The sequence below is a fragment of the Polypterus senegalus genome, chromosome 18 (assembly GCF_016835505.1).
Source record: "Polypterus senegalus isolate Bchr_013 chromosome 18, ASM1683550v1, whole genome shotgun sequence".
Taxonomy (NCBI): domain Eukaryota; kingdom Metazoa; phylum Chordata; class Cladistia; order Polypteriformes; family Polypteridae; genus Polypterus; species Polypterus senegalus.
This window is the reverse complement of record NC_053171.1, coordinates 1,624,601-1,648,403: the sequence shown is the minus strand read 5'-3', so window position 1 is coordinate 1,648,403 and position 23,803 is coordinate 1,624,601. Positions and strand designations below refer to the sequence as shown.

The 23,803-nt window shown below is 38.3% G+C and overlaps 1 protein-coding gene across 2 annotated transcripts in view; it reads right to left on the bottom strand.

The window, feature by feature from the left end:
• Positions 1–23,191, bottom strand: part of LOC120518735 (Fc receptor-like protein 5) — a 43,075-nt gene extending 19,884 nt beyond the window's left edge. For both annotated transcript variants that reach the window (XM_039741678.1, XM_039741679.1), the window contains exons 1-7: positions 23,062–23,191; positions 21,494–21,526; positions 15,780–16,064; positions 10,980–11,258; positions 7,467–7,751; positions 4,965–5,231; positions 2,217–2,504 (exon numbers count right to left, since the gene is read on the bottom strand). In XM_039741678.1, the coding sequence (XP_039597612.1) occupies positions 2,217–2,504; positions 4,965–5,231; positions 7,467–7,751; positions 10,980–11,258; positions 15,780–16,064; positions 21,494–21,526; positions 23,062–23,092 (1,468 nt within the window). In that variant the 5' untranslated portion in view covers positions 23,093–23,191. The remainder of the gene's footprint in view (positions 1–2,216; positions 2,505–4,964; positions 5,232–7,466; positions 7,752–10,979; positions 11,259–15,779; positions 16,065–21,493; positions 21,527–23,061) is intronic.
• Positions 23,192–23,803: the final 612 nt, after the last annotated feature.

The following is a 23,803-nucleotide window of genomic DNA, read 5'->3' as shown; positions in this document are numbered from 1 at the left end:
AGATAGATAGATAGATAGATAGATAGATAGATAGATAGATAGATAGATAGATAATTTGTTTTCAAAGCACAATGTGAGCTACCACAGCTATGCAGGTGACACACAGCTGTATTTCTAGGTAACCCTGACATACTTGGTTCTCTGATCCTGTGTCTTACTTCTGTTTCTGAATGGATGAGCAGTAACCTTCTCAAACTAAATAAGGAGAAAACAGAAATGACTATATTGAGGGTATTAGAAATAAACTTGACTCCTTAGGCTTAAAAATCAAGTCAGAAGTAAAGAATTAACTATTGACTCAGACATAAGTTTTAAATCACATATTAATCAGATTACTAGGACTGCATTTTTTCACTTAAGGAATATAGCTTAAGTTAGACCTCTCATAACTTTAAAAAATGCTGAAAAATGAGTTCATGTTTTTGTTTTCAGTCGACTAGATTACTCTAATGCACTCCTTACAGGACTACCTAAGAAAGACGTCAATCGGTTACAGTGAGTGCAGATTGCAGCAGCAACAATCTTAACTAGAAAAAGAAAATATGAGCACATATCCAGTTTTAGCATTGTTAAAAAGGTTACCCGTGTAATTTAGAATTTACTTTAAAATACTACTAATAGTTTACAAAGCCTTAAATAATCTTTCCCCGTTCTATATTTTGCAATGTCTGTTCCTTACAATGCAAGTCAAAGCCTCAGGTCTTCAAATGAAGGTCTCATTATACTTCCAAGAGCCACACACCGAAAATCTGGAATACTTTACTGATAGAAATTCATCAGGCTAATACTGTGGAACAATTTAAAAAACTGCTAAAAACCCATTATTTTAATATGGCTTTTTCATAGCTACATTTTAGTTGTATCCCTATTAAATTATATGGGCAATGGATTATCATTTTCCTCTGGGTACTGCAATTCCCTGCTAATCTCTTCTTTTCTCTGCTGTCTTTTCCAGTTCTTCTGTGGTGGCAATCTGTGCCACTGCCACCTGATCAAGGTACCATGCTGCCCCCTGTGTTTAAATATTGAATGGCAGGAATCCCAGATGTCATCATCAAATTCTTCCATGTGAAGTCTGAAAACCATGAGGACTGATTTAGATAATCTATGCTAGATAGAATGCCCAGTGGGGCCTGGGTAGTTTTTTGACCATGGGACCCCTGCAGATTTTGCTTTTATCCAGGATGTGTTTATCCATTTCTAAGTGATCGATTTTCACTAAGTGAGACCCCCAATCGTGCTTGTTCATCAATGAACTAAAACCCTTAAAGGACCCTCCAAGAGTCAGATGATATATTAGACTGCATGAAATAATAAAGATAATAATGAAAGATATGTTACTGTAGCTTGTTTTTGGCAAATTCTACAGCATTATTACTCTATTGTTTTCCTATAGCCCTCATCCATCAGTACAAATTGCCTTAACTCAGTTGGCCGTATATATTGGCGCATGGCTATACATCTAAGAGTGTTAAACAAGTAAATGTATCCAGAGATAAAATACAAACAATAGAATCCCAATAACAGAGCAAATTACAAAATCAAATATATCACAATTCAGAGCCACCTAAATTGGCTCTGCTATCTGCCAGTTTCTCTTTTTCTCTACTACTCTTTCTCCCCTTTATCCTGATGGCATTCTCTTTATACAACTTAAACTTCTCTCATTTTTTTAATCTACTATTTTCCCTATCATGCATTAAAATTTATAGCTTAAAATGTCCTTCTAACCTTAATAATATATTCTCCAGATACTTCTTTAATAATACCTGGTATTCTAAATTAGGGTGTTTGATAAATAAATGCACATCAATATTTACTAACGCATCATATTGTTTATTTCTGTGTGTCGTTCTTTTTGTAAAATCTTTGTTTATACCCACCATTGGAGTGATCTTCCTTAGAAGTTTAAATCCTGCGCAAAACAAAGATGGTGCCACAAAGCTATGCTGTTCATTATTTATATGTGTCGAGTACAGAGTTCTTTGTCTCAAAATACATATGAAGATGAAACATCTACTCCCTAAATCACTGCGTCTCATCATACAGATAACTTTATCATTTCGAAAAGTTAAACTTTATCACTTGAATTAAGTTCCCCTCATCTAAAACTACTGACCAGCCACATGAAGACAAGGCCTCTAGTGCCTCCAGTCTGTGCTGCACAGGTGCATGACCGCTGCACCCCGCTGACCCTCCTGTTGTCACACGCTTACCTTTAACAGTCAGTGTCACAGCATTGCTGAACTCTGTGTAATGCAGAGGATCGTCTGTGAAAGCGTAACACCAGTACTTTCCACTATCGGATCGAACCACAGACTGGAGAGTGTAAGTGTTTTCGGTGGTGTTCTTAAGCTCATTCCACATGCCTGCCTGGCTCCAGTGGTACCAACGATATGTCCAGCCAGATAAGTCACCATGACTGCTGCACACCAGAGTTACATCATCACCAGTGTAAAATTGTACCTTCGGATTCTTTATCTTCAATGTCACTTTTTGTGGTGCTGTAGAGAAGAAGACATCAGCTTTACACTCAGAGACCAAGATGGTAGAGTCAAGGCTGCTCCTCTAAACCTCTTAAATGAAGTGAGTTTCTGGTTAACATTCAAATCCCTGCATTTGCTTTTCATTGACATGTCAACATTTGACTTTATTTTGACTTTTTTTGTAATCATTTCTTGGCCTCAAAAATGTTAATCTGTGTTTTTATGTGATTCTTAAGTCAAGAACATAAGAGATTTGACAAATGAGAGGAGACCATTCAGTCCATCAAGCTCATTTGTTTAGCTAATGGCTAAGCTGTCCCAATATCACATCCAGAGAGTTCTTAAACGCAGATAAGGTTTGTGCTTCAACTACATGCCTTGGTAGTTTGTTCCACAAAGCTTAAGGAAGAGTTCATGTGGATGGAGGGATTGAAAGGGAATGAAGTACTAGTTTGATTGGTTCAATAGAGGTGGCGCATTTAGTCAAATCAATTTGAGGAGAAGAGTGTTAACGGGCACTTCAATTGTGAAGGGGAATAATTAAGCTAATTACATGTATCAGGAATACATTTGTCATCTGTTGAAACATGAGTTCCTGTGTGTAGAGTATATACTAATACATTATACCGATATCTAGCAAAACCTTCACACTTTTCAGTTATACCATAATATAGATTTTAGTTCATACCACCCACTTCAACCACACGTGTTATATAGTCTGGCTCACAGTGAAGCACATAGTTATGACCTCAGTTGCTCATTGTGGTGCATGCATACTTTGTAGTGTTGTTGGCTATTGCTTTTTTTTATATTGTGACCCCGTCACCTCTGTACGCTGAAACTCTGCTAACACAGACATTGATGTCTTGTCTTTTTTCTTGTTTTGCAACTGCTCTAGATGTCGACCTTCCCCCTGTCAGTTCTGCATTGCCAGGAAACCTCTAGCTAAGAAGATGGCTGTCCAGTTGATCTGGGGAACTTTTAAAATTGACAGCTAACCTGGCCTTGGGCTCAACTCCCTGCCTGTCTGCTCTCCTCCAGAATGTGCCTGCTGACTCACAGCCGCTGCTGAGTGCTGAAGTGCCAGCTCCCATTTAAATAAAGGCTTGAGAATGTTCCTGTCTTTGCAACAATAAAGCTGATTTTCTTGGAAATTGGGCTCACCTCCTTTTTACTTGTGCGAGTGTGTGGTGACCCATATCTCACATTATATATATATAATATATATATTTACATTTTGAAAAGCCACGTACAGCCAATCAGACCACTGATAAAATAAATACTACAGGCAGCCATGGAGCTAACAAGAACATAACGGTGTCATGGTCCGTTTATCTGATACAAATCTACCTTTCTCTTCAAAATACGTATCTATAGTTGGACAATCAACAGATTGTTCTGCCATTGACACACCAGCCACTCAACCCAAGATGGACTCATTCTCAACAATGACAACAACATGAAAGACATACTGTTAGAGTTTTTCTGTTAAATGTTATGAAGAATACAGTATGTCTAAGGATGCAGTTTACTACAAAGTGTTGTCACACATGCGCAATATCAGAAATAACACGACAGGTCTTGGAGATGCTGCAACAGGCTCCCTGTCTGTGTGTTGGACTCTGCTTTGATGGTGCAGCAGTCATGTCTACAAACTGGGGAGGGAACACAAACATTTCCTAAGCTGTAGAATTTCACTGCAGTTCCCTAAATCTGACTCTGTGCGCTGCGGCTCTGGTACCTGGACAAATACACACTCTTATGAAACTCTCAGCTCCTTAGATAATTTCATGACGGGGTCTCAAAGGCCGTTATGGAAATGCAGAAGGAGATGAACTTGGTAGACAGTGCCTTGAACTAACACACTGTGGAGTTCAAAATCAGGATCTGTGAGTAAAATACTCACTCAAATGGCCAAACAAAACTAGAGGCAGATTCTTTATTACAAGAAAGGCCTGGACACCCAGTCTCCATCAAAGTGTGATTCCCAGTCCCAGCACAGCACAGCACAGAGTGCGAAAGTCTGAACTGAGAAGACCTTCATTCACGTTTATTGAGAATAATGAATTGTCAGAGTTTAAACTTGAAGTCATATGTCTGGGACATTTTCTCAAATATCGGTTGAGTCAGCTGTATGCCACACACTCTTTTGAAATAATCGTCTTAAAATGGAGAGCAGTGAGAATAACTCAGATTGGCAGCCCCACTTGATTTTTCCCCACAGTGCATTTAATCAGCTACTGAGCTGCACTTGTGTCCATCACCCCTGTTGACAAGCCCTCCTTTGTTGTGTGTTTCTGTATGGTGATACAATGAGCTCAGCTGAAAAAGGATATCAAAGTGTAAATGAATTAGTTAAAAGAAGTCATTGAACCTTAAATAAGTTAAAGGTCCCTTCTATAAATTCTCCTGCTTGAGCCGTACTGGACAGTTAGTGACCACTGCACACTGCTGACCCTCCAGTGCTCATACACTCACCTTGAACAGTCAGAAGTAAAACATCACTGAGATATGAGACTGGTAATGAGCCGTAACACCAGTATGCTCCACTGTCAGACTGAGTCACATTATGGATTGTGACAGTGTTTCCAGAGATGTGGTGAAGATTGGTCCACCAAAATGCCTTCCTCCATGTGTACTTAGTGCTAGTTAAGCCCCCCTCAATGTTGCATTCCAGAGTGACGCTGTCTCCGATGTACACAGGTTTCCTCTCATTCCTCATTTTCACTGTCGCCTTCAATTCCTCTGCATAGAAAAAGAGATCAGATTTAAGTGACAACAGAAAGAAATCAGCCAACCACATCTGCGGCTTTAAACCTTGTAAGTGAACTGAGTTTCTGTTTTTGAATTCACATCCCTCCTGTTATGTTCTCATGCTGAACAGGCCTCAGGGTGAGGTGAGTTTGCTTGTGTAACGGGGATTTATTTAACTTGCTTAATTTTCCCAAATTCCCTCATTCATTTAATAATATTGAATATAGGTTATGATAAAATTGTATTAAATGATTTTATTCTGGTTTTTCTATACAGTATATACACTCACCTAAAGGATTATTAGGAACACCTGTTCAATTTCTCATTAATGCAATTATCTAATCAACCAATCACATGGCAGTTGCTTCAATGCATTTAGGGGTGTGGTCCTGGTCAAGACAATCTCCTGAACTCCAAACTGAATGTCAGAATGGCAAAGAAAGGTGATTTAAGCAATTTTGAGCGTGGCATGGTTGTTGGTGCCAGACGGGCCGGTCTGAGTATTTCACAATCTGCTTGGTTACTGGGATTTTCACGCACAACCATTTCTAGGGTTTACAAAGAATGGTGTGAAAAGGGAAAAACATCCAGTATGCGGCAGTCCTGTGGGCGAAAATGCCTTGTTGATGCTAGAGGTCAGAGGAGAATGAATGGGCCGACTGATTCAAGCTGATAGAAGAGCAACTTTGACTGAAATAACCACTCGTTACAACCGAGGTATGCAGCAAAGCATTTGTGAAGTCACAACACGCACAACCTTGAGGCGGATGGGCTACAACAGCAGAAGACTCCAACGGGTACCACTCATCTCCACTACAAATAGGAAAAAGAGGCTACAATTTTCACGAGCTCACCAAAATTGGACAGTTGAATACTGGAAAAATGTTGCCTGGTCTGATGAGTCTCGATTTCTGTTGAGACATTCAAATGGTAGAGTCAGAATTTGGTTTAAACAGAATGAGAACATGGATCCATCATGCCTTGTTACCACTGTGCACGCTGGTGGTGGTGGTGGTGTAATGGTGTGGGGGATGTTTTCTTGGCACACTTTAGGTCCCTTAGTGCCAATTGGGCATCGTTTAAATGCCACGGGCTACCTGAGCATTGTTTCTGACCATGTCCATCCCTTCATGACCACCATGTACCCATCCTCTGATGGCTACTTCCAGCAGGATAATGCACCATGTCACAAAGCTCGAATCATTTCAAATTGGTTTCTTGAACATGACAATGAGTTCACTGTACTAAAATGGCCCCCACAGTCACCAGATCTCAACCCAATAGAACATCTTTGGGATGTAGTGGAACGGGAGCTTCGTGCCCTGGATGTGCATCCCACAAATCTCCATCAACTGCAAGATGCTATCCTATCAATATGGGCCAACATTTCTAAAGAATGCTTTCAGCACCTTGTTGAATCAATGCCACGTAGAATTAAGGCAGTTCTGAAAGCGAAAGGGGGTCAAACACCGTATTAGTATGGTGGTCCTAATAATCCTTTAGGTGAGTGTATATTATTGAGCATTGCCCCTGTGTCATGAGTTGCGGGCTTTGAGAGTCTCTACCCAGTCGCACTTAGGCTGGCTAGAGAGAGTGGAGTTATATATGAAGGGAGGCTGATTATGTGATTGCTTATTTTGTTTGTGTCATCCAATTCAGTAATCTTGATGAATAAAACCCGAACAACATTGTGACTTTAACGTGGTCCTTTGAGTTTCCATTTCACAATGCAGTGCAGTGGCCGTGTCTCGGATGCAGTGGCAGAGTAAGGACAAGCTACACTCAAAAGCTCCTTAGTAGAATTAAATTGTTTCGTCGGCCTATAAAGTTTTGCATCCTCATTGTTTTCTGTTATTACAAATATTATTCATTTATTCAGGCACAGCAGAACTAAACAGACGCAAAAGTGCAATGTGAGTGAGCCAGCTGACCACACACCATGTCGGTAAAAGAACAAGAATCAAAGAAACAAACCACCTTTAAGAAACACTTTGTATGAGAAGAGAGATAAAAAAAAACATAATTGAGAGGTGTGACTGTTGTGTTTTTTCATTTGCTCCTGAGGTGGGCTTACTAAGTTTTAGTTTATTTCCTTACATTCTTATCTCAGAGATTTTACACTTCCATGTATGGTCCCCTCCTCTAAAGCTCTAAATTCCACCTAGTCTGAAACAGACAGTAATTGACCTCTGTACATCTCTGAGTTCCCAGCCGTCGCAAACTCACCTTGAACATTCAGTGTCATGGCATTGCTGACCTCTGAGTAATCATGTGGATCATCTCTGACAGCCCAACACAAGTATTCTCTACTGTCAGATGAGCTCACAGATTTCAATGTATACGTGTCTCCAGTGATACCAGTAATCTCCTTCCACTTGTTCGACCACGTTTTGAACCAACGGTATCTCCAGCCAGGTAAGCCTCCCTCAATTCTGCACTCTAGAGTCACATCGTCCCCTTCGTAAATCTGTTCTTTCTGATTTTTCATCCTTAGTTTGAGTTTTAGTTTCTCTGTAGGGAAGAAAAGAAAAAAACAAATGTACAAAGTAACTCAGAGACCAGACAGCAAATTAAACTGCTGCTTTAAAGTCTATAAATCAGTGAGTTTCTAGCTAAAATGCAATTCCCTGTTTCAATACTGTTATTTTTAAGACTTCTGAGTTTTCATTTTTTCAGTGCTAACTAATAAAAATGGAAACAACATTAATATTCTTTAGTTAAAGGTCTGCAGATGAGTGAATCATCCATCTCCAAGGAGAAAAAAGTCATACTAGAGAGGAGATCAAGCCTTCGACAAATTGACTATTGGACAACATACTCAAATTCCAGTCCAAGGGATCACGGGTTCCTGCTGCTAACAACTCAACTGCACTGGGGACCATTGACGCCAAAAGACAATTGTGTGTCCAGAATTTGGAAGGATAACCTGCATGGCATCCAGACCAGAGCCCCATTTATCTAACCAAAAGCTCCAGATACTGATATCTTTTGCTTTGGGGTTACGGACCCCAAGACCTGATTCACACTTTTACTCTTGAAAGTTCTACGTTCTTTACTGTCCTTGATTTGTTTCACCAAGTGCTTGATTTTTTCTTGCCTTAGCAGTCGGAATCACACTCTGATCTCTATTGTTCGGCAGCAATGTCTTTCAAAGAAGATTTGAACCATGGAGATATGGAAGGTACAGGAGGAAAAATCTTTATTTGCAGGCACAGCAAGGCAAATGAACTCCTTTCATGAGCAACATGTATTTATTTAATATTTGTAACCATTGTTTTATTAATGAAAGCACTGCATCATTATTATGAATTTAACATATATATATTTAACGTATAACAACTCAGCACTTAGAGTAAAATCAATGTGTAAGAGTAAATCTTTTTAGATAGATGTTTTTAATAAGCCTGTTGATACTTGGTGAGAATAGACCAGTCACCTTTAAAGATTCATGTTTGTGTGTAATTTGGACTATTAATCAGAGTTTGTCACCTGATTACTAGCATTTATAACTCTACATTAGTAATTAACATATTTGCACTTGCAGCATTACCAGTTAAAAGTCAGTGCAATTTACACCTCCTTGGTTATTGATTTAGAATGAATAACAGAGTTTAACATAAATGAAAATTTGTTCACTGAGAAGAATGATTAAAATTTAAGGGATGATAAATAACAAGTGCTTTGGGAATAGAGACACTCAGGACAAAATGTCTAAATCTATTATAAGATGAAGGCTCTTGAAACAAGCAAAATGCACCATTTGTTTGATAACTTTTGTTTTTCATGAAGATTGTGAATTTTATTGTGTAATAGTAATTGATACACAGGATGGTACAAATGTCAATAGTACCGTATTAGAAACTTGTTAGGATTAGATACAACGTCAGAACATAAATTGCATGATATAAGGTTTTATGATTAAACATGCTAAATTAGAATAGGGATACAGCACAAACCTTTTAATGTTTGTAGAAGAAGGTATAAGGGAAATAACGTTTGTGGGGTAATGTTGTTTTCTAGGAACTGGGGTACTTAGGGCCAAATAGACAGAAACCGTTGGTGACAATACAAGACAAATAATTAATACTATGGCTTCTTGGGCCTAAGTAATACAGAAGATAGCAAAACAAAGTATTATTTAGGACTGCAGAGATGGAGTGTCTTATGTATGGAGTGGCGAGGTGTGCAGTTTGTGAAATTAGAAAGCCCAGATACAAGCCGATGATCCCAGCTGGTGGCAGAAGATTTTGATAAGAAGCCTGGTTACAGCTCTTGCAATTTAAATACATGAGCCAGTGACTTGCATTAACAGAAGTAGTGTTGACGTCTCCCGAAGGGAGAATGGGTACCTACTTCAGCAAGATATCAGTTTGCTTTATGCAACAAAAGCGATAAGACCACAGCTGAATATACGTTGGGCAACTTTGTAGATGAGAGCATGAGGATGCGAGCATGACTGTGTGTATTTGGACTATCTCTGATTGTTAAATACATCATTGGCAACATAAGCTAGAGACATTTTGAAGTTTTCAGGTAAATACTTGTGCTGTCTATGTCACCACCAATGATAATATTAAATGATTTGATCATAAATGAAAAATACAGGACGACGTACATTTCTGTGAACTAACATAACTAATGTTTGTTGGATAAGAGCAAATTAAATACATTGATCAAATAGTTATTGATAATTTTTTATCATCATACTTTGAAGTTATGAGGTTATGGAATACGATTTTACGTGTTATTGTTTGTGTTTGATTTTTTAATGTTCAATATTATTGATTTTATTTGAATGATTTACACTGATTTTGCCTGTTTGTTACTGTTTTTCCGCAGATCAGGAGGAGAGAAAGGGTGATCGGACTGTAATTGACGAAGGCAGGCCCTGAGGTGAAAGGCAGCACAGGTTGTTGAAAAGCTGGCAACGCTTCTCTCATCTTGGGTCCAAAATACAGTTTGGCTTTATCAATTACCAAAGGGGGGAATATGTTACACTGTATGTAAATGCAATAGTTTATAAAATTAACATCTTTCCTTATGCTTCAAAAGAGTACTCCCTGTTCATGCATTAGCTAAATAATAATAAATTCTGCAGTTGAACAAGCTTTTCTCTTGCCTGATTACGGACTTGTCTGGTTAGATGATAACTTTCTTTTTTTTAATTAAGATATTGATTTCTACTGCACCCCCTGTAATCTTGCCTTTTTAAATATTACTTAAAAGATAATCATTGAAAATCTCATCTGCATTAGGTGGACTGTAATACACCCATAAAATAAGGCCTCTTCGCTAAATGCTTTACAGATGAAGCCAGATGTCCTCACTAAGATGGGGATCATGCTCCAAGTGAATTGGACTTGCATTTAAATTCTATTTGACATAAATAGCAACACAGCCTCCTTTTCTGTTCTGTCTGTCCTTCCTACAAAGATGTGACTTAAAAAAAAATGAAAGGAGTTTCTCCTTTCCAACTAATCTGTAAAATTTAGTGATGACTCGATCAGCTCAAACGATACTCAAAAGAGAGCTTGTTGAAAAGCTGGCACCCCTTCTCTCATCTTGGGTCCAAAATGTTGAATGTATGTTACCAAACATTTAAAGTCAGATAATATCTGATGTCAAACTGTAAATGAATTTAAAAAAAGAAGCAATTGAAGTGTCACTGTCTTAAACTTCTAAACTGTAAACCCACTGAGAAAATTCATGGGAATAACACCTCTGTGGTCACACACTTACCTTGAAAACTCAGTGTAACAGCATTGCTGGGCTTGGAGAAATAAGGAAGCAAACGTCTATTACCAATACACCAGTACACTCCAGTATTAGACTGAGTCACAGACTGGACCGTGTAAGTGTCTCCAGTGGTGCCATTAAGTAAATCACTGTCTCCTTCCCAGTTCAGTTTGTACCAAGTGTATGTCCAGCCAGTAAGGCTGCCACCAGTGCTGCAGTCCAGGATCACATTGTCTCCGATGTGTATAGGTTTCCTTATTTTCAGTGCTGCCTTTGGTTCGTCTGTATGGAAAAAGAAATGCAATTTTAAACAGAGAAGAAATAGACAATCAGAGCTCCTGCTTTAAAATTCAGTTCCTTCCTTTTAAATTTTCATTCTTCGCAGTTCAGATGGTAAAGGGAGTTTGTTTTAAAACTTCTCAGTAGAAGGACATTAGCAGGCCAGCACTGAAGAATTTTTTTTTCATCACAGTCAACTGTGCTTACATCAAAGCCAGAGTCCAAAGAGATGGACATCATACAGGACTTGCATTGTACTTCTGTCATGATTAAAAAGTTCAGGCCATCACCTTGTCTCTGCATATCCTCATTCATTCACTTGCACCTCTTCTTCTTCTTTCGGCTGCTCCTGTTTGGGGTTGCTGCAGTGAAACCTTTTACTCATTCACTTACACACTGTTTTTTTATTTATGCTTCAGATGATTTTAATTTCTGCTTGTAAGAAATCACAAGGAATATTATGGTCCGAGTCTCCTAGGAGATCTGTGGAATAGGCAAGAATTTGGAATAGTCCTGTGGCAGTACCTCAGTAGAACATCTCACCAGCTATTTGTATTGGGGAGTTTATATACCAGTATGAAATAATTAACGTCACCCAAGATAATGTCAGAAATTTAGAGATTTATTTTTAGAAAGAAATAACTGATATGATAAAATCTACATTGCCATCATAGAATTTCCTTGACAGGTGGTAAAACAAACTCTAATCAGAATAATGGATGCAAATGTCCCCATCAGATAAAACGGTTATTAGAAATTCTAGATGACGTGATGAGCTTCTTCTCTACATTATGACTCTGCTGCACCACAAATTGTTCATATAAAGGCACACTCTGCAGTGTTCATGACATCAATAAGCTCTGAACAGACTAAAACTAGGGAGACTGATAGCCTCATCATGGACAGAGACATTCCGGCCAGTGCAAAGTGAAAGAGCAATCAGCTGGCGAATAACTGAATTACATCCATTTTATTGCATAGTGAGAAGACATTTGAAAGAATCAAACCCTGTAAAAGTGGCCAAAGAACACGTTTTCTAAAATGGATGAAAATCCCAACTCTGTGTTCACTCTTTACTTTTTCCGTATTCACGACTCTCCAGCCACACCTCCCTCTTCCTGTTTGCATGACCCCCAATGTTGTGGTACAAGTTTACTAGATGAACCACTGTCCTAGTGTTCTGCAGCAGTGGGACCAGATGTATGAGAAAGTATTCCATTAGTGAAGATAGAAAACCAATGAAAACCAGCACAGGTATAAATTATGTCATTTCAACACTAAATGAAATTTACAAAAATTCATTGACAAAACAAACACAGACACTTAGTGTCCTCCCACAAATGGAAGATGTAATAATGAAATTAAAGTTTCACGTACAGATTGTTCAAATCTTTACTCACAATCGAACCTTACAGATTAGTTAATAAAAATAAAAACATACAAATCAATACATCATCATGCTGCCTCTTCAAAAACTTTACATGAATGTTTTTTTATCTTTATAAGGTTTGATGAACAACCATTGCCTTAGGTAAGAGGTGCTACAGACCAGGGGCCTTATGTATAAATGATGTGTACGTACAAAAATGTTGAATATGCCCGTTTCCATGCTCACATCGTGATTTATAAAAACTAAACTTGGCGTAAAGCCACGCTCATTCTCACACCAGCTCAAGCCATAGCTTACGCATGTTTTTGGCTTGGTTTTGCAAACTGCATCAAAGCATGCTACTGTTCCTGGGTGGCTTCTCTTTATTTTTTAGGTTCACATCCCTGACACGGCTTTATGAAATACACTGAAATTAACCACATATCGTTTTTTAGTTTAAGGCATCTGATTGTAATCAACCTGCAACCATATAATTGTGCACGGAATGGCCAAACTATTCCAAATACTATTGCTGTTTTAGCGTTGTTACTCTCAGTGCACCACTCAAAGTATTTTAATCCACTGTATCTGAGTGTGGAATCACAGCTGTACAGCTGCGGATTGGAAAGCTCTACGGCTGATTGTGTCAAGAGCAGAGAGAATTATTTGTGTGCAGCATCCAGCACACGCTGCCTCAGTCATGAACACAGTCTATTCGAACTTCTCCCGTTCAGCAAATACTTCATAGCCTTTCCTGCACAAACTTTGCGATTCAGAAACAGTTTAATCATCCATCCATTTTCCAACCCGTTGAATCCGAACACAGGGTCACGGGGGTCTGCTGGAGCCAATCCCAGCCTACACAGGACACAAGGCAGCAACCAATCCTGGGCAGGGCGCCAACCCACCGCAGGACACACACACCCACACCAACACACCAAGCGCACACTAGGGACAATTTACAATCGCCAATCCACCTAACCTGCATGTCTTTGGACTGTGGGAGGAAACCCACGGAGACACAGGGAGAACATGCAAACTCCATGCAGGGAGGACCCGGGAAGCGAACCTAGGTCTCCTAACTGCGAGGCAGCAGCACCACCACTGCGCCACCGTGCCGCCCCAGTTTAATCACAAGAGCTATAAATGCACTCATCAGTCCATCAAGTGCTCCCAGTGGAACTGTTTGTACTTATTAGTACAATTACCTCACCGCAAACATACATTACAGTTGTAATATTGCACAGCCTGAGCCACTTATGTATTTGTATAGTATATTTTTAATTTTTTTATCGTATTTTTATTATTATCATTATTATTGTTGTTGTTCTTGTTGTTATTTTACCATTTTATAGGAAAATAAGTTTATGGAAGATTTGCATATTGAATCCCAATGTACCATACAATGAAATAAAGGAATTCTATTCAATTCAATAGAAGAGAGCACGTATTTACAGATGATGACAACTGGCTTCTAAGTCAATTTACATTGACCTTCTTGGAGCTCTTGATATTAGTTTTAAGATGAAATGCAGTAAAGTATGTATATTACATTACACAGATACATTTTTAACTTCATGTAAATAATGTATACCATTATTAATTAAATGTGTAAACACGGTGGTGCAGCTGTAGCGATGAACTAGCGCCCCATTCAGGGATTGTTCCTGCCTGGCGCTGTATGCCTGCTGGGACGGGCATGATCCTGGAAGGAATAATTAAACAAGCACTACGAAGATATTTCAATGTTCCTTAAAAGTTTTGAAGAATTGGCGTTCTAAGCTTACAGATGTCGTGACAACTATTGAAGAGCTGATTATGTGAAGATTGGTCAATTGGAGAAAGAAAAGGAAGAACAGGAATTGGGGGTTAGTACATTTGAAAGAGCCAGTAGCAAAGCATCTTGCAGGAACAATCTTTAATACATGCTTTAATTAATTTCATCATCTTAGTATTTAAATTGTACAGAGAGCTGTAATATTATGAATGTAATGTATTCTGTGTCCTGCGTAAGAGACAGCCAATTTAAGAAGCACGTAGTGATTCACAAACATAATGTCCCTAGAAGAATACATAGAATACCAAGCATTTAACGTGCTACTTTTGTTGCGATGGGATTTGAGAGAGTAGTTAATTAAAAGATTTTAAGATGTAGTTTATGACATTCTACTTTAATGACAAAATAAACAATGTGATCAAAATGGAAACATCGAGATTAAAGTTGACATTTCAAGGTTTTTTTTCCCACTGTGTCCCTATTTTTTTCTTTGTACCCTAATAAGCATCTATATGACACTGAGATGGTGGGCTACAACTCGACTTTTCACGGCGACTTTGATATCTGACAATATATTTCAGGCACTGTGCGACTTTCTCAACTTGAACATTCAAGTTTCTCCGGCACTCTATATCAATCGATCAACTTCCTTTTTTTTGTTTATAGCATTGTTTAAACCAACAAACTGTACATTTTTCTTTGCCTCCACTTGGTATTTACTGAAATTCTTCTGTTTACCCTGTCCTTTTGCCATTGTCTTTTCACAGAACGCTTAACTTAAGGACTATTTATATTGATTTGCATATTCAAAGAGGAGATGGGGTGGGGCGGCAGGCACGTGCACGTGTGGTACACTTCAAACTAACCGGGATTTATGTAGGGGAAGAACGGGGAAGTTGACGTACGCACTGATTTATGCAACTGGATTTTTTTGGGCTTATGCACATTTCTGTTTTTGTCCATACACCATGTTAATGTGAATTCTACACATGGTGTTATACATGAGGCCCCAGGAGAAACACACTAAAGAACGTGACTGTCACACCATGAAAACAAAAAATCTAAGTTTTAAGTGTCACAAAGATGCCTTCAAAGGTAACATTTTATCAAAAAAAAGAGTTGAAGGAGTAAACAGGCAAACTGTAAACAATGGAGACAAGGGCAATTGTTGTCTTCAGCACTTTTGGCCTGGGGTGGTGATCTTCCTCAGCTTAATTCCATACAGAAAACTAATTTCAAAGAAGAAAACATCACTCCTCCAAAACCACCAAGCGGCCACATGGAGATAGAGACTCCATCTTTCCTGTATGCGCTGGACAGGTAAGTGACCACTGGTAATTGCTGACCCTCATGTCATCACACACACACACATACTCACCTTGAACAGTCAGTGTCACATTATTGCTCAACTCTAAGTAGTAAGGATGCTCATCTCTGACAGCAGCACACCAGTACTCTCCACTGTCAGTTGACAACACCCTCTGAAGTGTGTAGGTATCTTCAGTGATGCCATACATTTCCCTCCATATGCCTAAATATCTTTTATACCAGCGATATTTCCAGTTAGGTAAGTCACTCTCAATGCTACACTCCAGAGTCACATTCTCATCCATGTAAACTGCTTCCTTCTGATTCTTCATCATTAGTGTCACCTTAGGATGATCTGTTAAAAAAAAAAGATGTCATTCACAAAGTGACAGAAAGTTGACAGATCCAATGCAACCTTTCATCGAAAATGAGAATTTTACACAAAACGAAATCTTAAAATTTGGATAAAAATAATAAAGACATACAAATCAGTATATTGGCAATGTGTCTCCTTATTTTTTTAACATGGATATTTATTTTGCACCTTTTTAAGATTTGATGGATGCTTTTCTTAGTGGGAGAAGTAGCAGAATTGGACAGAGACACTAAACTTAATGTGAGAGACTCTGCTGACCACCCAAGGATAAAAGTTTTATGTTTGTTGAGACAGGAATCATAAGACGGCTTCAAGGGAAACATTTAATCAAGAAGAGAGTTTAGAAAGTTCAGTGAGAGACCAGACGCCTCTCGTCTTATCTGTGTCTCTGAGTTAACAGCCAGACTGTAAACCAGCGGGATGAGCTCGATTCGAATTTTTAACACTCCTGCTCTGTTGAAGTCAGCTTCTTGGATTACATTTTTCATCCATTGACTGAACTTCAACATCTAAGAAATTAACATCATCAGTTCTGAACCCACAGGTCTGCCGTGTTTCAATGGACCTCCTCTATTTATTACATTGTCACTGAACAGTTAGTTACCGTGGCTCAGGTCTGATCCTCCTGTAACAGAATTACAGAGATGAATGAAAAATGAAAAGGTTCTGTGTGTGTGTGTGCATCTCATTCAAGTGCAGAACTCAGTGAGATTAATTCTTCAGACCAAATAAACGACTCCTGATTCTGTATCTACTGCTTAGTCCACAAATTCCAATAGCAATGGATCATTTTATTGTTTTTTTCCCTGTGATAAACACACGATTTGGCACCTTAGTGTAGTCGTCAAGTCTGCTTCAAAATCAAGGGTTCAAATCTGAGCTTTTGCTACTGTCTGTGTGGAGACTGCACATTCTTATAATATTTGTGTGGGTTTTTCTTTGCGTAGTCGAATTTCTTTCTGTATCCCAAAACCTGCAGGCAAATTTCTTGGCGGCAAATACACAAACTATACCAATAATCCAATTGTCCATCAATCACTCCAAATATGGAACCAATGTAGAACACACTTCAAGGTGCCAACTTACACAAGAGGTAAACATACAATAATCAAGTAACATTGGGTTAGGGTGTGTTTGTTCATCAAATTTGATAAGACAGGTAACACAAGTTGATTGCTATAAGTGAAATGATGTAATAACTAATACATTTACAACAATCAATAAAGCAATTACACATAATGTAACAACAAATCAACCATCAATGTAAAAGATCACAGAGCAACGTTTTGTTTTTTCTAATCAATTAGACAGATATTCACGGAACAGATGAGTGTTCAATCGCATCTTAAATACATTGAGGGAGTCAGCAGCAAGAATGGAGGTGGGCAGCCCGTTCCACCAACTAGGAACTACACAGGAAAAGAGTCTGCATTGACACTTGATACCACACAGAGGTGGCATCACCAGACCAGTGAGTGAGTTTGAAAGACCATAGCATCTCATCGGTGAATCCATATATGCAGGTGCTGACCCACTGACTACTCTGTAAGCAAACATCAGAGATTTGAACTTAATGAGTGCTGCTGCAGAGCTGATTAAGTACAAGACGGGCCTCTGCATTCTGGACCATCTGCAGCAGCTTGATAGCACATTCGGGTACTCCTGTCAGAAGTGAGTTGCTTGTAGTCCAGAAGCCTGTTTTATCTGTCGCTTCTCTACATGATAATCACCTTTATCAACACTCACAAACTTATAGTGCTTCATCTTTGGAAAACAGCCGGGATTAAAACACTGTGTATAGATAGTGTTTTTACCATCTTTCTTTTGCTAAAACAAACCTACCCAATTTTCCACACCTTCCACCCGTTTCTATTCCAGAAGAAATACACATCAGTCATGAAGACTCAGACAGCATCTCATCAATATATAAAAACATCTCATAGTTTTTCCTTTTAAAGATCCTAAGGTACGGAGGGGAAAGGATCTTTTAATTAATATCTCAGAAAAAGAGTGGTAGGCAGCCAATGCACAGAATACACTCTAGCGCCATATGTGCAGCGCATCGAATCATTCCACTTTTGATCACATTTATCTCGTTTAGAATTGTTCAAAATGTATCCATGGCAAGATCCGACCATGCGAATGATGCAATTGATCTGCAGCCTCACCGGGCCACATGTTTTGGAAGTGCACCAAATGAACATCATTTTGGACAAAACTCGTTGAATGTTTATCAGACAGCCTTGGGGTCACAATCACTCCAAACTCATTGACATCTGTGTGTGGTGGGCTCCCAGATGTGCTTAAAGTGGAGAAGGAGAAATTGATTGTAATTGTTGATACCACACTACCAGCACATTGACTGGAAGAATCCAGACCCACATTTTATAACTCAGTGGGTAACCGATGTCTATATTATTTAAAACTAGCCATTCCACGCTGCTGTGCCCGCAAAGTAGTGAAACAGGACAAACTTTAAAAATCAATAAAACAAAAAGGAATCGCTAGCTAAGCAGAGGTAAAGTACACTCCAAAACGCAGAGGCAGACCGACTCCCCACTCCTGACGTCGCGCTTTCCCGTCTCCTCGGCCCACAGCATCTGTCTCGGCGCACATACAGTATATTGCTTCTGCAAGTGAACTATGATTCTTAGCGAGAGGGGAGAAGTTGCAAAATCAACAGTAATGTTTAAGCAAATTCTAGAAAAAAACCCAATCTAAATCCATTAAGTAGCTTTCTCGTTCTCTTGCTAAGCGTATGTAAGATATGCCCGTGGCTGGCGTGTGAGTGAGGAAGGTCCTGCCCCCCCTCTCCTTGGCCCACTGCATCTCTCTCAGATTCACACAAATAAATCGGTACTTCAAGTAAACTATGATACTTAGCGCGATGAGAGAGGTCGCAAAGATCAACAAGAATGTTCACGCAAATTATAGAAAAACCAAATCTAAATCAGTTAAGTATTTCTCTTGTGAAAAGCGGATAGACATACAGACAGACAGACAGACAGATGTTGAATTTTATATATATAGAGAGATTAGGAAAGTTCTTTCTTAAAGGATCTGTTCAAAGTTTTTTTAACATATTGCAAAATCTAATCAATAAAATTGTAGAATAAGATTTATATCAGGGAAATTACTTTTTACTTTTAACCAAAGATTTTTGCTCCTGCTGTTGGCTCTCCTGGCTTCAATTCTGTTTTCTTAGGTTTTGTCTCCTTTTGTTTGTGCTTTCTTTTTTAACTTTCTGATGTGCTTTTTTTCTTTTCATTTGTTTTTACTCTGACTATCTAGTGTGTGTGTGATCACGTCCCGTGATGAACTGGTGGTCTCTGCAGAATTGTTTTTTGCTTGCACACTCTGCTGATGTTGTAAACCTTGGATAATTTTTTTTTCACCAAAATTGCATTAATGTGGTTCTGCAGTTGGATGGATGGATTAAAAAATTTTCGAGAGATCACAATGAAATTCAGACAAGTGACTACAAAATCCAATACAAAAAAAAATCAGACAGGTTTGGATGTTCACTGGTGCTGTCGTCAGAGGAGGTTTCAAACAAAGTCTGTAATCCTAGTGTGGACACTTGAATATACTGATTGTGATAAATCAATGTTTTGTCAGTCCTGGATTTGATTGATTTCATTTTTGATTTTCTTTTGTATGTATACTTGTACTGGTTTAATAATTTTATAGCTACTGTTATGAATCTTTTTTTGTACGTTCACCTCACCTTTCCTATTCTTGGTTCCGATCACATTCAACGTTCAATAGACGGTGACCTCAGCAATATGTATCTGAGGTCTGCATCTTATCAAAAAGAAGGAAAAAGCATAGTGTGATAATCAAACCATTGTGTTTCGTAATTCTAATTTAGCATATTGTGGTTTAGTAAATGCTTCCCGTTTCATACTGTTCCTCAAGTCAAGTCAGGACAAGTGGCTTTATTGCATACCATCCGTTCACCGTATTACAGCAGACAGTGGCGTGAAATAACCTTCAACAAGAGCGGAGTGCAGCATATTCATGAACACAGCACAAGTGCAAGACAGATAAAGAACTTTACTATACTATAAAAGACAAAGAATAATTAAAATAAATAATAGGTAACGAAAGAGAGAGAGAGAAATAATTGAAATAATTAGTAATGAATAAGTAATTAATAAATAATAACAATAAAACTAATACTGTAGTAAAAAACAACAGCAGTGACAAGTGTAACAAATGTACTGCATATAAATTTGCTACTGGGACTGATCTGAGTGCATGAAGGCAGCACAGAGTTCACAGTCCGGACCCCCAAGGTGTAGAAGCTTTTGTGGTACTTGGCGGAACTGGTTTGGATACCACAGTATATTCTGCCTGAATAGAAATGGGACAAAGCGACCATGGGAGGTGTGGGAGTTTTCGTTCTCAATGCTGTAAGCTATGTGGATACACTGCTTTACAAAGATGTCTTCAATAGAGGGCAGATGGCCTTCCTCAAGTCAACAAACATCTCTTTCGTCTGGTCCACATTAAGAGTCGGATTGCTGCAGTTGCACCAGTCTGCCAGTCGTTGAATCTTCATACTATAAACTGACTCATCGGGATTGCAGATGAAACCCACCACAATTGTGTCATCCGCTTAATGAAGGTGTTGGAGCTGTAAGAAGCCGTTCAATTGTGAGTCAGCAGAGTGAACAGAAGTGGACTGAGTACTGCTTTTGTGTATTTAGTTTTCTAAAATAAAAATCTCTCATTTTTCACCTTTTCAATTAGAATTGGAATTAATTTAAAGCATAAAACATAAATGGCAGAGTATCCAAGTCACAAAGTCCTACATTAGATCAGGTCATTTAAGGCCGAATTATTTTTTGTGGGTTTGGGTGAAATCCAAAATTTCTAAAAAAGTGGTTCAGATCTGAGTAAAAACCATTTAAGAATTCAATTAAAAAACAACATTTTGCTGTTTCTTGTATTGTGTTGCTTTTCTCCCTACCTACCCTGACAGCACAGCCTGCCAGTGTAGTCAACATTGAAAAGAACCACAGAGTTAAGTGTGGACAGGGACAGAAATGCCTGTCATCTTATTCCCCAATGGAAAACCAATAGCCGCCTCCTGACACCTTTATTTTCATTGTGAAAGTAAAATGGCCAATAACATTAAACAAAAGTAACAACCACAAGTTAATATCAAATTATAATTATTATTATGTTCTTCTTCTTCTTTTCTCGGCTGCTCCCATTAGGGGTTGCCACTGCGGATCATCTTTTTTCATATATAATTATTATTATGTTAAGTCCAATATATGGAGTCACTTGTGTCACTGTTGGTAAAATGGTAACCCTGGGTTTGCTTCTAACTGTAAAGCTCGGAAACATTCACAAAACTTAAGGAGTTACTTCCACTGGAAAATTTGAAAGCTTGTTACCTGCATATGCCAAGGAAGTCATCACCGTCAACCCTGAAAATAAACAAGAAAGCAGAAGTTTATCCAGAGTTCAACTTTAAGCTGTGAGTTTTCAGTTCCTTCACGAATATCGATGCTGATAGCCACTTCGACTCAAACATCGAAAATGCAGAAGTCACAGAGTTCAAACAAATTCAGAGGGTCTCTTAAAGCTGACAGCGTGATTCCATTGTTGTGCACATTGCAGATTTCTAACTTAGCTCTCATACTGGCCCTTATTATTAGAAAATATCCTGAAATGCAGGATTGCTATTTTTCACACTGTCGTCAGCTATTCTTACAAGTGGAAAATGAAGCGAATATTTTCATGTTGACAGTTTCTCTTCTACAGCCACTGGTTGATTGGTGACTGAATATAAGCCTAAAATGTAGGAGTGTGTCTTGCAATACGTCAGCACCATCCATGAGTGGTCTCTGCCTCACACCCCTACACTGCCAGGATAGCATTTAATATCAAATAAACCTAAAAACGAAATAAGCCAGCTCAGAAAATAGTACAGAGACTAGATGGATGGATTATACCCTCATGCTGCTCTTTAAAGAAGGCTTTGTTTAACGTGAATTTATTGCCGTAATATTATCAGTTACACAGAATGTCATCTGTTGAAACTCATAATTGTAACATTTCAGTACAAACATTTCAGATATTGAAATCTGATAAATTTGTTAAGTATAATGCAAAAGTTGCCTTTTGAATCAACATTTATGACAAATTATTTATTTTTATCTATCTATCTATCTATCTATCTATATTTAAAATTCGGTCCATATTTATAAGTATTACATTATGCAGTGTATTCAACTTAGCGTTATAAAACTCACTTTGACTTTATGATTTCAAAACTGATTTTATGTTCACAGATATTTCCCAACGTACAGATTTTTAACCCAAGCATGTTCCAAATATTTTAAATATGATTTTACATAATGAAAACGTATTTCATCTATCACTTCTAATTTGACAATGAGCCCGGCAGACTTATTTGACAATAACAAATTCTAAAGATGTTGCCGAGAGTGAAATCTTTTCTGAGTTAAACGTGTCCAATATCTCATGTCACTGTGTTACTCCATCACCAGCAGGGTGTCACATTTATACTCACATTTCTAATGTCCTGCAGCATCAACACCACTCTCTAAAGCTTTTTACTGCACTTATTTATTTCTGTTGGTAATTTTTTCACTGCTGACCATTTGCTCTGATATCTTGCACACCTTTATTGCTTTTTTGCAATAAATTTTAAATTAAATTTTAACACATTTTTAATAAAGCAATTTTAATTTTATTTAAAAATTAAATTATTTATTTTTTAAAAAATTCAATTATTTAATAATTTTTATTTTTTAATTTTTTAATACATTTTTAATAAAGCAGTTTTTTTGCTTTTTTGCACACTTGCACACCTTTATTACTTTTTTGCAATGGCTATAATTTCTTCATTTTTTTCACAGATAATTTGTTCATTTTCAACATTTTTCACAGATTAGATTTTTATTTTAATTGTTTAAAAACAATCGACTGTACTTACAAACAATCCAGTAGAGCTGACTTGACTGCATCTTATTTGCAACACAGCACAACAAATGTGCCTCAGCTGAATCTTCCTCCTTTGCATAAAATGACCACCTTGTTGGCTGCTCTTTGTGTTAAAGCCCACACTTCAGATGTGTCACAATTTGTAGATTGTGCTGTGTATTTATTCTTTAAAATATTAGGAAGTGTTGCTTGCTTCTCAGTTCTAAAAAACCCTCGTGACACCAAATATCTCAATATAAGCATTTTCATTATGGCAAACACAGCAATTATGTTGGAAACTGCATGGAGTCCAAACGCTGGGTTTGATTCCCATATCTTACCGTTATAGATGTGGAGTTTACATGTTGTCCCAGAGAATACGTGGGTTTTTGTTTCACATCCCAAAAACATGAGGGTTAAGTTTAATGGATATTCAAAATGTGTCCCATCTGATTGTGTTCATGAGTGGGTTCTGACTTGCAGCCGACATTATCAATGTGGGCTCTTGCCACTCTGACCCTGAAATTGTATGAGTTTATTAAGGACAGGTCAGGTTGGGAAGCATGCACTGCTACAGCGCGTTGCCGCCCCCACTACACAATGAAAGAGCTCAGGATCCTGATTGGAAACCCTCCGGACAGATACAGAGTACAGTCCCAGGGGCCTTTCGGAAATGACCCTCTATGTGCTCCAGCCAGGTATTACATGGGCATCCCCTTGACCTGATCCAGCCACTCGAGTCCTCAATAATGAGG